The sequence below is a fragment of the Osmerus eperlanus genome, chromosome 25 (genome assembly GCF_963692335.1).
Source record: "Osmerus eperlanus chromosome 25, fOsmEpe2.1, whole genome shotgun sequence".
In the NCBI taxonomy this organism is placed as follows: Eukaryota; Metazoa; Chordata; class Actinopteri; order Osmeriformes; family Osmeridae; genus Osmerus; species Osmerus eperlanus.
This window is the reverse complement of record NC_085042.1, coordinates 3005814-3022818: the sequence shown is the minus strand read 5'-3', so window position 1 is coordinate 3022818 and position 17005 is coordinate 3005814. Positions and strand designations below refer to the sequence as shown.

Sequence of the window (17005 nt, the reverse complement as noted above, 5' to 3'; positions counted from 1 at the left end):
GCCATACTATTAGAGGGTATTTACAGGGGAATGATGAACATGTGTTCTATGTACAGGAGAAACGTGAGCTGTTTACTGTAATGTATGCTTAGAAACACAGAGACACTGGGACTAATTATGTGACTACAATTAGATTAGAAGTCATTAGAGAAGCAGACCCTGGTTCTGTCATGACTTTGGAGCACTGAAGGCTGTTCCTCACCAACACACCCCTGGCCACCAATGTGTACATGAATCCTGTACGAGACAGTCTCGTGTTTGATTCAAGGGTAACAGATTGAGTTTTTGGAGTCTACTTCTGGTGTTGGTCTCAGCTGGGTTGGAGCTCTCTGGGAAGTCCTGATTCTCTCCTGGGGGGGAGGGGGGGATGCACTGCAGCTGCAGGTAAAGATGAACTCAATGGCAGCTGTGGAACACTGCTGTTCTCACCCTCCCTCCCCTCCTCCTCCGTCCCCCCACCTCTCCTCCCCTCTGCTTGTCCACTCCTCCTCCTCCACCCCTCCTCCTCATCTCTCATCTCTCTTCCTCCAGCCTCTGGGTCCCAGGTCTGACATCCCCTTGCCGGAAGCCAAGCTGGCCACACACACGGACACAAATAAATGCATAATATACAGTATATATTTTATATATTATATATATACCTACAGAGGCTGTCATTCAGACCAGCTATGGGATAGCATTGCCAGCCTGCCGTCTCTCGGGGGGAATGTGTTATTGGAACATTTATGCGACGGCACAGCTTAGCCGCGGCCTGTTCTCCTCTGCTCTCAGTCTGCATGTGTCTCAGGGGAGGAGGGTGAAGCGTGGTCAGAGAGGAGATGGGGGTCTGACTGGTCGTCAGGAAAGTAAATCTATGAATGAAAAAAGCCCCACAGCCCTCTGTTTCTGTCCCTGAGAAGCCCAGAGACACACAGGGCTAACCAGCCCTCTATTGCTGCCAGTGACATCTTAGGAGGATATAAACTAGAGGGACTTCTTGCTATACAATGTAAATGTTTGGATAAGCATGCAGGACACTCACTATGAGCCATCATCCTGGAATTGGAGGGGGGGGGGGGCGGGGGGAGTCTACGTATGTTCTCAGGATATCGTTTCTGTTCAAAGTCATATTTATGTAGTAATATTAAGTCATTATTCTCTGACCCTATTCATATTTGCATTGTCATATTTGGATTTCATTATTTATGCACATTTGGTGGCACAAGGGTAATGCGTTGTGACTTTGAGTTCGGTTTGAATCTGTGTTTTTGTTGTTGTTTAAAGAAACGTGAAACATGGAAAAGGAGAGGGGAAGATAAAAGATGACCAAAAACAAACGAAAAAAGTCCAAAATGAAAACATCTTTTATTGTCATACATGAGTGCAAAAAATAGCTTGTGATCAAGTCTACCAGTCTCTAAGCCATGAACCATAAGGCATCATTTAATACAAGCTGTTTGGAACTATACTCTACAATACAAGGACTCAATCAGAAAAAAGAAACACAGTATCAATGCTATTCAATATCAGAAGGAAAAATGAAGAAATTAAAGTGAAACCAACAAAAAATACGACAAAAGCACAACACAATTCGTACATAAAAAATAGGTCAAAGTTCACATGGAATATTGAATTACGGCAAATGTCGATAAAACGAGGTCTACAATCTGGTATGTACACTTGGCACTAAATGTTTCTCATATTTGTGTTCTACTCTGTTCTCCAGGATATGCGCATGTTGCTAGTTCTTTTCACAATAGGGTCATTATACTGTATAAATATAATATAGCAATCATTCTCTTAAACATCGCTTTTTAAAACATTTTTTTACAAAGCCTGCAGTATAACCGTGATAAAACTTCAGCTGTTACCATTTCATGTGTTGGTGTTATTTACAGTACAACAGAGTGATCACGTGGGGTTAGAGATATCGCGCTGAAGGGTCCCATTATTCATAACAACAAGAATATATCTTTCTGGTCCATCTCATGCACTTAAAAGTTATCAACAGTACAAATATGAATTCCAGCAATTCCAAAATAGACAGATGTACTCCAAAAATCAGCAGCAAGTTGTTTGTATGCATTTCCAACACCGGTAGATGTGTGTATAATGACGTAGAGGCTCTTTACATGATTGAATGGTCTGTGTCTACGAGACTTGTTTGTAAAGATTGAAAAGCAAGTATACAGCACCTACCCTGACACGTGTCCCCACTGTGGTACGCCTTAGTCTTCCTATGTTCCACACACGGTCAGTGTTTTTTAAATATATGTGAAATACAAAACATGGCTATGGTCAGTGCATTGATATGTTTTGTCGGCTGTGGAAAAGGGAAGTTACAAGGTTCACTATCTTGACCGCGCGCCAGAGAGGCAAACAAATAGAATTACGGATTTGGAAACTCTGACAATGTCAATATTGATTCTAACTTCCTCCGCAAATCACTTCAAATTCAGTTATCGCTGCTAAATCGATCAGGACGATAAATGATTTACTAATGGTCCCGTCAATGTCATGTACCTTCAGTGTTCACCACTGGATGTACTTCTGTCATTGTGTCTGAGAGGAAAGTGCTTTGTAATAGGTGGGTTGACAAATGGTTATGTGCATTATGCTATAAACGAACGTACAATCAGAGCCGAATATGTCTATTCCAACATCGACCTCTGAAGCAATACACGTGTGTTTCTCCAAGGACTCACTCACAGCTTCTCTCCAGTGTGATTAGCGAGCGAGTTTGTAACAAGATACAATTCAAGTGTCGACATTTTCACTTTGTCGTGAAAAGGTCCTAGTGAGTCAAGAGTGATGAATCAACAGCTGTTTGCTGCGCTGTAGCTAAAACGTCTCACTAGTGTTCACAGGCAATAATCAAAGCAACAGGCCGATCGGAGAACAGTCTCCTACCAAGGTACTTGTCCTACCATCCACACTAGCAGAATGGCAGGTTTATCACATTCAACGGTATATAATAATGTTTTACTTTAAGATAAAAGCTCAGAGGCAAACATACATGAACATTCACACATGGGACACCACGAGGTAACAGATTACTGTTACACCAGACAGACATGAGGAAATGGCAAGACAATGGTTTGAAAATACACATTTGACAATTCGTAAAAGATTGACATTCATTCGGATTTTTCACCAAAAGAAAGGAAAACAAAAGAGACAGCAGTTTGTTCTCAAAAATGCATTCTTTCAGTACACAATGACGTGAACCATGACAAAGTGTCGTTACAAAACGAGGAGCACAAATAAATACAGGGAAGAAACTATAAAAAGAACAGTCCGTTTAAAGGAAACCAACAAAATGTATCTTCCACGTCATTAAATCATAAACCAAAGAAGATGCGAGTTCAAGAAGGAGGCGGAAACTTCTAGACCGAAGGGAATTCAAGAAACCAAACCGTTTCTGACACACACATGCGGACACTCCACAAACTCAAGACAGTCTGAGGCGGTTTGACTAGCTCTGGGACTCTTAAGGAGTTGTTCGAGTCATGGGGTAGTGGGCGGTTGTGTTGTCCCTAGCTCATTTGACATACTCAGCTGACTTCCAGAAGTGCCCAGGGTGTGAGAGGCGACGGTTCCGCTTTGGCAGCTTCTCCAGCAGCTCCACCAGCTTGGAGAAGCTCGGCCTCTCCTCTTGTTCGAAGGCCCAGCAGAATAACAAGATGTCCTGGGGAAGCACAGACAGAAGCCACGTCAGAGACCCAGGACAAGACGAGAGAGCGTCTTCGGGAAAACCCCCGCAAACAACTAAAGACGGCACCACGCCACAGCAAACAGTTCGAGAGCACTTACTGATATCTCTCTGCCCATGCCAATCTGGGTGAGATTGGGCCTCATCCCGCTGCCCACCTGCCACAAGATCACCTCAGCAGGCTGGTTCTTGTAAGGCCACTCGCGTGCATGCAGCTCGTACCAGATGGTCCTGCAGGGATCCCACAGAGAAGGGCTATTACTACCGAGCATTCCGAAGAGTCGGATCCGAGCAGAAAATCATCCGCGTAAAATGCGCAGGTGATCGCGAAACAACAGTGTTCAGAGCACTCTGAAGGGGTCAGCATACGACATCGGGCGACGCGAAAGCCTCTCTTGCGTCGCGCACGCGTCACTCTGACTGGACGTTCGGCACGCGCTCATAACTGCTATGTCGACGACTGGGGCGAGGGGCATGAAAATAGCACACTTCAACCGTTAAAAGACAGAAGGGTCAGTTTAGGATGTGACAACGCCACCCCCCACACACCCCCCCCACCCCCCGCCGTGGGTGTGACCTCTGGGAATGCCAGTCTCACGGCAGCTGCACAGATTGCGTCGACACTCCGCCCCTCTGGAAGAGAGAGAGAGAAAAAAAGGAACGAGTGACAAAGTCTCCATATGGGAGACCATCTGAAAATGCAATTGTGTTGGGAGTCGAGAGAGCAACATCCACCAACATCCTCCACCACAGAGGCGGTGGAGATGATAACGAACCAGGGCCGTAGCCGGAGCAAACAGTCGAACCACCACAAACGACACGAGACAAAAGCGGTTCGGGGGAGCCGATCGCCGACGCAGATCCCCGGAGGAAGACTTGAGGCGCGCGCGACGAGTCTTTTCTCCAACTCCAACTCCTCCCTCCCCCCTCCAACGACGACAAGTGACACGCCCGGTCGCGGCGGATGTCCACGGCCTTGCTCGCGAGACGGGATCCCTGGATCTCGGGAGGACGAAGAAGAAGAAAAAAAAAAAACAAAAAGAGGCACTCACCCGAACGCAAAGACGTCTGACTGCTTGGAGAAGGGGAGCTGGTCCTCCTCGGTGTCGGGGGAGAGCTGTCGGATGATCTCCGGAGCCAGGTGACAGAGCCAGCCGCTGGGGATCCTGAGCTTGTCCTCCCGTCTGCTGCGGAGGGAGACCACAACAGTTGGATTTACGGCCGGTGTGTCTGCTCTCCAAAAAAACATCCGGTCCTTTCTACGTTTATTCGAAAAGTGACCTTTTTAAGGATTTCAGTTCAGTTATTGGACCGGTACCTATTACTATGTTCATATTGCTATTAACAGCATTATAAATGTCCACTGTGACTTTTCATTAGAATATACAGTACACCATGTTACAGGAGTGCTGTAGACTTCTTAGAAGTCCATTAACACATTTTAGAGTTGCGATTCATACCCTCGGTTGCTAAGGTGGATACTGTGTTGAAAAAAGCCCTCGAGTGACTGCAAATCAAGAAGTTGCAGGTTCAAAACCCCCTGGTATGTCCCTTTCTATAAGAGGTTCTTCTAACTGTACACATCGTTAGGATGTTGTTATGTATTGTACTACCATGCCACATTTACATTTAGTAATTTAGCAGACGCGCTTATCCAGAGCAACTTACAGGAACATTCCCCCCGAGGCAAGTAGGGTGAAGTGCCTTGCCCAAGGACACAACGTCATTTGGCACGGCCGGGAATCGAACTGGCAACCTTCAGATTACTAGCCCGACTCCCTCACCGCTCAGCCACCTGACTCACATCCAGCGGTGGGTGGTTGGCATATCCACCAAATCCCCCAGCTCCCCCCTCAGCCTTGGCAAAGGGAGATGGCCACCACTCTGAGCGTTGTCAAAGTTTGGCATTTCCTGGTAATTATCTTTGACGCTCTCCCTGTATACCCCTCCAACATAATGTTCCTCTGCAAACGAGGCAAGTAAATGTTTGTCATGTCGTTCTGTCAGAGCTTTTGATTAGCTGTCTTGGCTGCCAATGAAAACATTTAGGCAGAGCCTTCCCCAAAAAAGAAAACCCATAAACAAGCCAACATCTAATTTGTTTGTACGCAGTGTTCCAGGAAACGTATTTGGCACTAAACTTCCCACCTGCTGGTAATGGAGAATTAATTAACAAACAACTCCTCCCTTCTTTAACAACAACGACGAGAAGACGAACAAGTTATCAAACTGTGTCATGCCAGTGACATGACAATACATTGTTTCACCATGACTTCACTGAGAATGTATTTCCTATTTTTGGAAACTACAGATATTCTACTTTACAGTGTTGAGAGGTGGCATGCTAGCAGATGAGCGAGACAGGTGTTATTATCGCCACTGGAAACAGTCATGAGACGATATCGTTAGAACTCAGAATGCCACTATGCAGATAGCTCTTTGGCATGTGTAACAGTCAGCTTCGGGTGAAGATGAGACTTGAGAGTCAAAGATGGTTCTCTGTGTCAGGTGAACCTGCAGTACTGACCTAGACCGATCTGCATTCTGTATTCTAAAGTCGGGATGTTGCTGGTGTCTGAAATGAATTGCCAGATATATTAAATCAGAGGTCTTCAACCCTGGTCCTCAGGTCCTGTATGTTCTAGATGTGTCCCTGCTCCAACACACCTGATTCAAATGAATGGTTGTTACCAGGCTTCTGCTGAGCTAGATAACGACCCACTCATTTGAATCAGGTGTGTTGGAGCAGGGAAACATCTAGATTAGAACATGCAGGACAGTGGGCCCTGAGGACCAGGGTAATTCTGAGGACCAGGGCTGAAGACCATTGAGCTAAATTCCATATTCCATATTATGTAAATAAAATTACAATAAAACTCTTTGCTTTAATTGTAAGAAAGCAATTTGAGGTCCCCCACCCCTGTAATCCCTACAGACTCAACAAACAAAACACAGTCAATTCTGTAAAAAGAAATAAAGCCCACTGACATACTAAACCAAACACTAACTCCGTATAATCACCAAAGCCTATCATTACACTAATTACTGCAAAGCATGAGTGGGCTAATTCCATTGGCCTCGTTATCTGAAAGCAATCTCTTATCTGAGGGATATTAATTGATGTGACAGATTAAAATAAAACCATTACAACAAATAAGTGATGACTCAATTACAGTATTTGTTATTTCACACAGCAAGTCAATCAAAATCCAGAAAAAATCCCTCTTTAGGGTATTTTTCCAGAGCAGAGCTTTTTCACAGTAAGATGAGAGGCTGGTTTATATATACACTTAAATCTGAAGACTGATTTGAGTTCCTCAGGGGGTCAACATTTTTGACGGATGACATTTCAGGAGCAGTCAGGTTTCTGCTGTGCCGTGGCAAAGATAGATTTTAATCACTCTCTCGGAGACAAATTAAACTGAGATTACCACCGATCCATATAATTTTATGCCTAATGCAGACCAATGAGCCACGTTAATAACCGCAATAAAACTGACTGTCACAACAGGAGGAATCACTAATGATGCCAACAGTTGTTTCACACTCTCTTTCCAGAAACGTCATTAAACGTATTGTAGTTAAAAAGATAATTTACCTCACGCACAGCAGTACGTTTAGAAACATAGCAATGTCTCATTATGTACTACTAACCAATTCCTTTATCTCTGAAATAGCAAACAGACAGCACTTGGTGTAGGATATTTAAAAAAAACGGATCTTGACCAACAATGGTTGTTATTATTTTCTCGTTAAGTAGTAGTAGCAGTAGAAAAAGAACTTTTGGAAGAAGAAGAAAAAAAAAGTATAGCTGTATTTGGCTTTTTTTCTCTCTGTACCCAGGGTGGAGGGTGGGAGGGGTTGTGGGTAACATTAGTAGCAAGGTCAGTTCAAATTCAAACTCTTAAAGATCCTTGATTTGAAAACTCATATCAACAGCCCTGTGACAGGCCAATCCTGAACAAGCATCTCCAGGACCACACCCACCTGCCCGCCTGTAGAACTCCAGATATGGTGAAGAGTCCAAAATCAGTGATGACCACTTTGCCGTTGTCGTAGAAGACATTCTTGGACTTCATGTCCTTGTGTAAGATCCCCTTGGCATGGAGATAGCCCATCCCCTGGAAAAAAAAGAAAGAAAAACACACATATACAAGTACACACACACATTTACACACACACACACACATTTACATATACACGTGTACACAGACAGTTTGTTACAGTAATACAGAATACATTTCTTGAGGGAATATAATATCTGAGTCTTACCTTGACCATCTCCTGTGCTATCTGTCTAGTCTTGTTGACGTCTAGGACCACCTTGGCGTCCCTCACGACTGAGTACAGGGTCCGGCCTTTACACAGGCTGAGAGAGAGGGAAGGGTTAGCGTTAGCTAGGCTCCCTGCCAGCTCAGGTCATGACCATGTCTACCTAACCTTGGATGGGAGGAGGGTGACATGAGTTTCTCTCCAGCACACCACCTCCCCGACACCATCTCCCCTTCCCTCCCCATTCTCATTGGCGTCATAAGGCCGTGACGTTCTCATAACAACTAACAGTACTACACATGGTGGATGAGGGAGACGGGAATCGTCCCTAATTGTGACTCGCTAGAAGAATCGTTTCACACTGAGATTTGCTTACAGACCGAGCTTGTTAGCATCAGCTCCCCTGCGTTTGTTTTTGATTATTCCAAACATGCCAGGCAAAAAAAGGTATCCTTTAAAAAATTCAGACTACATCAGTAGTTCATCTCCGAGGGATCTCCAGGCACTATGTGACCGATTTAATTTTCAACACCACTCCTATCCCCCCTCATGCCCATGTCTCTCATGCCTCATGCCCCACTGTCTCTCTCCGAATCCCCCTCTCAAGTCTGAAGCCTGATGTCACACCTCTTTGATATCTCCGATCTCCTTTTAATCTCAGTGTCGCCTGGGAAACCAGAGAGACTCTGGTGCAAAGTCTCCTTGGGCGGACTGGTCGAGAGGTGGGGAGGAGGTGGGGGGGCGGAGGGGCAGACTGCTCCTCCCAGCAGGGGTCTAACAGACAGTCCCCCGCCTCGGGCCAGCTCTCAACCCCGACTGCGTCGACTTGTCGCGGGCGACTCCCCGTTGACCCGGGGGGCCCCCGTCGGTCAGGCCCTGCACCGTGCATGACGCCATGGCGACAGCGGCCATGTTTCGCGCCTCCCACGGCTCCAGCTGACGCCGCGCTGCCTGACGCACGGAGAACCGCTCCAGGTAAACCGCCATCGAAGCCGGCCTGCTGCCGATGACTTCATCTGCCTCCACGCTGTCACTCCACAGACCCTGAAGATCGCAGGCTGGAGGGACAGCCAGGCAGCAGCACTCTGCCTCATCATACGCTAATTGAACCTTCCAGAACCAACTAAACCCTCCGTACCTTTGAAAGGCTGAAGTAATTACACTACACTGTGTGGATACAAAGGATAATGATTTCACCATGCTGAGGATTCTCTGGCAAATCAATCCATACACCAGCCACTCACGACCAAACGAAACACACACAAAAACATCTATATTATTATTTCCTCTAATACGGTCCAAACACACCATCCATTTATTTTTAATTCAGCTTCAAAGATTGCTATTTTCATTTTGTTGATCTTTGTGGTAATGGGCCTCGATGAATGATTAATTCTAGGGATTCAGTTCTCCAGCAGGGTTAATAAAGGCAGCAGGCAGATGTTGAGCAATAATAAAGGCAGATATTGCGGTGACATTTATTCCGATTTTTGTGAAAACAGCACTCAGGATTTTCTGATAAGACTCGGATCGTGTTCGTTTCATCTCAGGGTCCTTGAGGAGAACCCTTCACGCCGTTTCTCATGCGCGTTCGGAATGAGGAATCCCGCTTCCTGTTCATTGGCATGGGCATAACATAAACACACAATTGTTCCTGTGATTCAGGTTTCCAAAGTATGATCTTAGAAAGAGATACTCTTCCTCTTTACCCGAAGTAAGCCTGTGATTTCTTTCTCCGTAACACTGTTCACCCTTGAAGTCGCATCAGAAGAAACACTTGCCGACACGGGCCGGAGGACTTTGTGACTGAAGCACGCCATCCGACATAGTGGCGACGTTGAGGTGACAAGTCCGGCCTTCCTCAGACCCATCTGCTGTGTCAACGCTGGCTGGGGAGGTGCTACACTGACTGAGTTTACATTTAGTCATTTAGCAGACGGTACAGGAAGTACAGGGACATTCCCCCAGAGGCAAGTAGGGTGAAGTGCCTTGCTCAAGGACACAACGTCATTTGGCACGGTCGGGAATCGAACTCGCAACCTTCTGATTACTAGCCCGATTCCCTAACCGCTCAGCCACCTGAATCACAGTTTCAGTTTCAGTGACAGTCAAAAGCACAGGCTCATGTTTTGACCTGACAGTCCCGCTTTCTCCGCTCAGGACGTGAGCTACGTGTTGTAGCGGGGTTTGCTCGTTTAAGATTAGCAATACTTAATTTATAATAAAGTATGTAGTTCTTGTGGGCACCACCTCTTATTGTTAAAGGGATAGAGGAAACCTTATTGAATAATATTTAAATAATAGCCTTCGTAATAATCAGTCTAATCTTGAGTCGTGAATTCTATGAAAGTAGAGCAGATCAGATAACGTGAGTGATACGCGAATATTATACACAATGATTTATTTAGGAGAATGTAATTATAATGAACAAATACCAGATAAGTTATGGGTTAGTCAGAGTAGTACAGTGGCTGGATGCAAATGAGGGCGAGCAACACAATGGCTGTGTAGAGCGCGTGTAAAGGGGGGAGGGAGAGAGAGAGAGAGGTAGAGAGGGACTTTGTGGGAACAATGGACGAGCAAGGGCAACTGATTTAGCAAGGGTTAAGCTAACTCATTTGTAAAATACAATCAAACATCAACAATTTAATCACAACATGCCAATATGTCACAGGTAAGAAATATTGCAAATCGTAGTTACTTTTGTCGGTTTGAAGAAAGGTAGAGTCAATGGTTTCGTTATCGTCCAACGAAAATAGAACAACGGAATCTTTGGCCAAAGTTCCGGGCGCTCAGTGAATTTGCAGGTTGAGAGGAATAGTTTAGAAATGTAGCTAGCACTTCAGTTTAATCCTACGAACAAGCGGGGGTGATTGTACGTTTGGGGGTTTTATACTCCAAAGGAAAAGGGGGGGTCCCCGTGAAGGTGACCTCTTTCATTGGTCAGTTTTCCCCCACCTGGGCGTTGTCCTGAGATCTGCCTAGGTGTGAAGTGGCTGATAACTTTTCAGAGTTCAGCTATTTCAAATGTCCATGTATTGCTTATACTTCAGAATATAACAATACAACATTCGTAAATGGTTTTGTTAGTATGGTACAATCATTTTGATATCCAGATTGGCTGACTTAACTATACTTGAAGGGAAGTTATAATCAAACCTCAATTAAACAACGTTCTAAGTAAATGGGAAAAACACACATTATAACACATCAACTACTGTCATTGAAATAGTGTCCATGAGCCATGTAGTCCTTGAGAATATGTTTGTAAATCCTTTGTTCTGATACTGTGGGCCGTGTGGCCTCTGTATCTGACCCCATGCTGGGTCAGAAGCTTTGAAGCTTCTCCTCTGGGAGAAGGACAAAGGGGGAAGACCCTTTCCTTGTCGGGGGTAGGAGAAGGTGTGATGGTACCGTGCTTTGTCTGTGGACTGTGCTACATATCCCCCTGCTGGCAACGTCCGATGATTCGACGTCGTCGGGCTGTTGGCACGTAAGAAGAGCAGAGAACAGACAAACACGACAGTACGATAGCACTTCTACTGGACACATTGGCATGAGTGGACTCTAAACAATGTAGGAATCAATGGGGCTAACTTGGGTCCTATTACTAAGTTTCTCTGGGCTAAGGTTTTATGCCTAAAAATGAAAGGAAATAAAAGGAAAAAGGAAAGGGAAAGAAAGGAGAAAGATTAAAATAAAATGATAGGAGTGGGAGTGGGCTTTGACTTCCTGGAGTCATAAACCTCATTTGTCAGGGACCAGGGTAGTTTGGTTATGAGGCGTTGTAGCCTATTATTTTGACAGTACCTCAAGGTCATTCATGTTGGGTTTTCTGGTAACAGATTAAAACATTTGATAGATTGGTGGAGCCATATTTGTCTCATGATAGTATTTTCCTATTATTTTTGGTTTAAAGGAACATTCATTCTTGAACTTTGAGGCATTTTGGCTAAGGCACCTGTTGTGCACTTGTTTCGTCAGCAGTTTGACAGGGTCAGGTTGCTGGTATAAGGCCAGGCCAGGCCTCTGTGCATGGCCTGTTGTCCCCGCGAGTAGTGATGGTTTCTTCCGGGGGTTGTGCCAGCTTGTTGCAGCTGGGGTGCTTCTTCTGGGATGCTTCGTGGCCATAGTAGGTCTTCCTACTTTCTGCACTCTCATCCAGTTGGCATCATATGACTTCTTTTGGACCTGTGATGCTTCTCGTCGCAGGTGGGTTTCTGATGGCACCCGACGGTCATGGCGTTGTGTTGATTTTGTTTGAATCTTGTGTCTTGATGGGTGAGTGGCGTAGCTCTGGGGCGGTCTGGAGCGGCCATCTAACTCATGGATTCGGTCCTCTTCTGAGAGATGTGGATCAGACGTGGAATCTCCCCCCCCTTCCACTGTGAAGACTGTGTTCTGGGCTTCAGGGTGAGGCAGTGGATAGGGCTTCTCGACGTTTGTCCACATCTGGTTTCGTTTGAAGTCAATGAGGGGTTCCAGTCTGTTGAGTAGATCGTGTCCAATCAGCAGCTTTTCGGTCTCAAGCGGTGAGACATGGATGGGGTGGATTAGGGACATTTCCCCAAACGTTAGCTTCAAGTACAGCGTCTCTGTGACTGGAGCTTTGTTTTGGGTGAAGCTTGTGATGTTGAATTCACTATCTTCACTTTTAATCCATCTTCTGTTTGACCTGGCTATTCCTTTTAGCTGAGCGGCCAAGGTGGGTGCAATCAGGCAGATTTCTGCACCCGTGTCCAGCAATCCTTCGCAGGGCACTTCATCTTCAAGTGTGATGGGGACATAGCTTCGGTTAGCTCTTCCTTTTCTGGAAAGCTCACCCAGAAATGTGTGTAACTGTGGGGCTTGTTTGTGTGTTGTTGTTTCTGGAGGTCGTCTTCTTGTGGGTTTGTGGTGTTTTCGGGTCCTGTTCCCTTTCTTCCATCCAATGGGGAGCATTTGAGGTGTGTTTTCCGTGTTGGGGCCTTCTAGTCATGCTGGGTCTGACGGATGTCGTCCAGGGCTGTTGTGTTCGTTTTTGTATGGTGTGGGTCTTGTTGAGTGGTTTCTTGCGTGATAGGAGTGTTGTTTGTATTCATAGTTGTTGTCGGGTTGTCTGTTGTAATTGTTTTGATATTGTTCGGGTCTTGTTGAGTGGTCTCGTGCATAATAGGAGGGTTGCTTGCAGGCGGGTCTGGGTTCGTAGGGTCTCTGGAGTTCTCTTCCTTCTAGTTGTAGGTGTGAGTCTGATTCCACCACATGGACATTTGAGTCTTGGGATCGATTGTTGTTCGCCCATGATTTATATGCCATGTCCCTCAGCTGCAGAGCCGTCATGGTTTCCTGGTTCGCGAAGGTCGTCATGAAGGGTTTTATGGATTGGGAGAGGTTGTTGATGAACACTGACTTGAACATGGGAGTTTCTTCTCCTCCGGGTTGGTTTTCTGTTGCGAAATAGGCTTTCCGGAGCCTCTCATAGAATGTCTTTGGGTTTTCGTTGGCCTTTTGTTTTGTGTGCAGGGCGATAGTGCAGCAGGAGCCTTTACTTTCTGAGTGCCAAGCCTTGAGGGTCCGGCAAGCCATGTCATAGCTGTGGCGTTCTCCAGCAGGTTGCCTGTCAAGCAGGGCTCTGATTGAGCTGGAAGAGGTGTTCTTCAACAGGTACAGCTTGTCCGCGTCTGTAGCTGTAGGCAGGCGTTCGAGATTAGAGTTCAGTTGTTCTAGATACATCTCAATGCTCTGAGTGGGATTGTCTGGATCGAACTTCTCTATGTTCCTGCTAATTTTCAATAGCAGATCTAGTGACACTGCTGGTGGCAGGTCATGCATTTCCCATGCATTTTGTGGATAGGCTGAACGTGAGGGTTCATCATGGTCATCCCATCTGTTTGGGGCTGTGGTCTGACCGCGACGTTCAGGTTGGAATTGTAGCTCCATTTTCTGGTCATACAGTCTTCTGCTCTGCTGTTCCACTTCTTCTGTTCTCCTCATCCTTCGTGGATTCGTGTCAGCTTGGTACAGAGATTGGCTGGGAGGGGATGTATCCCTATATGGTCTTCTTGTTTCGTATTCTGAGTGGAGCGGTGCTTCAGGTGATTGCAGCTGTCTTGGGTTTTGGTTTCTTGAATGCCGATCTACTTCTCTGTCGTCTTTTCCCCACCTTCGGTTGGTGTCGGGGTCTTCTGTGGACTGGATTGTGGCGTTCGCCTTGTTCAGCTTACGAATGGTAGATAGCAGTTCATTTCTTGTTTCCTGTAACTCCTCCTTCATTGTCTCCCTGTCAGCTGTGATGTGTGAGAGATCTTGGTCCAGGTGTTGGAATTTTGTGTAGAGAGTGTGCCATTCTTCTTTTTGGTGGTCGTAGTCTGCTACTTTTTCATTAGCTTCATCCAACATCTTAATAGTGTTTTCCATGAGGGCGGTTGAGTCCTTTTTGCTTTTCTGAACCCCCTGCATTTCTTCTTTTAGGTCTCCCAGTTCCGTAGCGAGTTCCTTGTTCTCCTGTTGAAGTGTTTCCCGGATATCTCGTTCAGTTTCTTTCGCCTTGAGGGCATCCCTGAGGGTTGTTTTCTGTTCCATTAGCTGTTGTCTAGCTCTGTCCAGTTCTCCAGTCAGGTCACTGGTTTCTTGTTCCATTAGCTCCCGTCGGTCCTGTTCCTTTTCCTTTTCTTTGAGGGCATCTTTGAGGGTTATTTCCTTTTCCATTAGTTGTGTCTTAGCTATTTCCAGTTCTCTTTGTGCCATTTGCTCCCGTCGGTCCTGTTCCTTTTCTTTTTCTTTGAGGGCATCTTTGAGGGTTATTTCCTGTTGTATTAGCTGTGTTTCCTGTTCCGTTAGCTGTGCTTTAGCTCTATCTAGTTCAACAGCCAGGTCGCTGGTTTCCTGTTCCAATCGTTTCCTGTGCTCTTGTTCTCTTTGTGCCGCCTTGAGAGCATCCTCTCGATCCTGGAGAGCCTGTGTCCATTGTGTGTTGACTTTTGTTATTGATAACCTGAGTAGTGCAGCATAGTTGAGACCGAGGCTGGATAGGCATTTGACAATTTGGGATTTGCTCAATATTTGGCCTACATTTTCTATGACCACTTCTTGAGTTTTCCTGGTGATCATATCGGAATTTAGATCGGTCAGCGTTTCCACATATCTTGGGTTTTCTTTTTCGGATAGGTGGACAATCAGTTTCTCAGCTTCCGTGAGGTGAGACATGTTTGGTTCGGCTACTGGAAGTTATTAACACAATGCTATTGTGATAATTGTTGATAGGCACTTTAGTTTTGTAGTGGTTCTCTTTTTGGCAGCAATATATATACTTTTCTTTTCCTTTTTTTTTTTGTTCACCAACTTAATATTAAAATTAAAATCAGAAGTTAATATTCAAAGATTAACAATCAAAAACTGAGATTAATATCCAGAAATTAAAATTAATATTAAAGTCACCACCCAGGATCAAAGATTAAAAAAAAATTGTTTATCAAATCAATACTAAAATTAAAATCAGAAGTTAATATTCAAAGATTAACAATCAAAAACTGAGATTAATATTCAGAAATTAAAATTAATATTAAAGTCACCTTCCAGGATCAAAGATTCAAACAAATTATTTATTCTTTTAGGCCTATATTAAATCTTAATTTCAGTAATCTTGTTATAGTATCTATAAACGATTAGAGAATTTAGATTGAGTAGCTGTTGATTTGTTTTAGCCTAAACTGGACTGAGAAAGTACAATGTATTTAAATACTATAGCACATTAAGTTAGCCGGTTTAGCTTGTAGAATCAAACAGATAATGAACTAAATTGTTGCTGCATCTATAATGTAGCTTTAAATTGGGCAAGGGTTTTACATTCACCTCGAATTGAATGCGAAACAGTGAAGCTTCTTTTCGAAAAGCTAGTTTATCAATTTCGGAATTGTTTAACAATATTGTGGCAGTACAGGCTGCGTTGTTCGGCTACTTCCAAACAAAAGTCCTTTTGGACTGATCGCAGATAGAGTGGGCAAACTAAAAATAATACACTTTACGTTTAATTATTATTTAGCGATTGTTGTTAAAGTTGTATATTGATGAGGGATAAATAGGATTACAGTTCAGTATGGTCAACAAAGCCGATATTCTGACAACTTCCACTTTTAAGTGCGCGGAATGAAAATCAAATTACAGGTCTTTGTTCACGAAAGGTAACTATTTCCGGTTAAGCAACAATAAAGGTCCTTAAGCAGCTTCTCCTGTCTCAATAATTATTTTACTGTTACTTTACTGATTCTAGAGGTTGAGTGTTTACATTAATGTTGAATTACATGCAAAACAAAGTGAAGCTTTTTCCGAAAAGCTAAGTTAATCAATTTACCAATTGTTTAACAAGGTAGAAGCATATAGCTTAATGTAGAGAGCTGCGTAGTCTCCTTCAAAATCAAAGTCCTTTTGGACTGATCAATGTCTGTTATCTACCTCTAACTAGACAATGGCAACTTATCAGTTGCTTGGTTGATTTACTCAACCCAAATGGCCAACACTACTATAATACACCTTTCCGAAGCGTGTATGGTACCAAAATAGTAGTGTTGTGACTCTATAAAAAGGATCTTATGCCTTCATGTAGAAGCGCTGCCTTTGTTTCACAAGATGAAATGAGACGGGTCGCAGTGTCACTGCGCACGCGCGTACCTCCGCTCAAGTCTAGCTTTTCCGAAGCTAGTTAGTTACACACAAATAGCCAATTGTTCACGACAAAGCCAATTCAATGAGTACACAGCACAGTATTCAAACAGTGTTTAAAACCGTAGCTATCTGGGGGAATAGTTAAATACAACGGAGCGTTAATTTAACCAAAAGGGTGGGAGGGTGGTTTTCAGACGGAAAATGTATCTCCGTTATAGATCGCTCATTTCAATCTGTTTCAAAGCCTATCACGGGGCTCCAATATGTAGCGGGGTTTGCTCGTTTAAGATTAGCAATACTTAATTTATAATAAAGTATGTAGTTCTTGTGGGCACCACCTCTTATTGTTAAAGGGATAGAGGAAACCTTATTGAATAATATTTAAATAATAGCCTTCGTAAT

At 44.4% G+C, this 17005-nt stretch overlaps 1 protein-coding gene across 1 annotated transcript in view; it reads right to left on the bottom strand.

Moving 5' to 3' along the window:
- Positions 1-1320: 1320 nt before the first annotated feature.
- ksr2 (kinase suppressor of ras 2) overlaps positions 1321-17005 on the bottom strand; it is a 52554-nt gene continuing 36869 nt past the window's right edge. The window contains exons 16-20 of the mRNA XM_062452111.1: positions 7964-8060; positions 7679-7812; positions 4744-4878; positions 3793-3922; positions 1321-3667 (exon numbers count right to left, since the gene is read on the bottom strand). Coding sequence (XP_062308095.1) covers positions 3521-3667; positions 3793-3922; positions 4744-4878; positions 7679-7812; positions 7964-8060 — 643 coding nt within the window. The 3' untranslated portion in view covers positions 1321-3520. The remainder of the gene's footprint in view (positions 3668-3792; positions 3923-4743; positions 4879-7678; positions 7813-7963; positions 8061-17005) is intronic.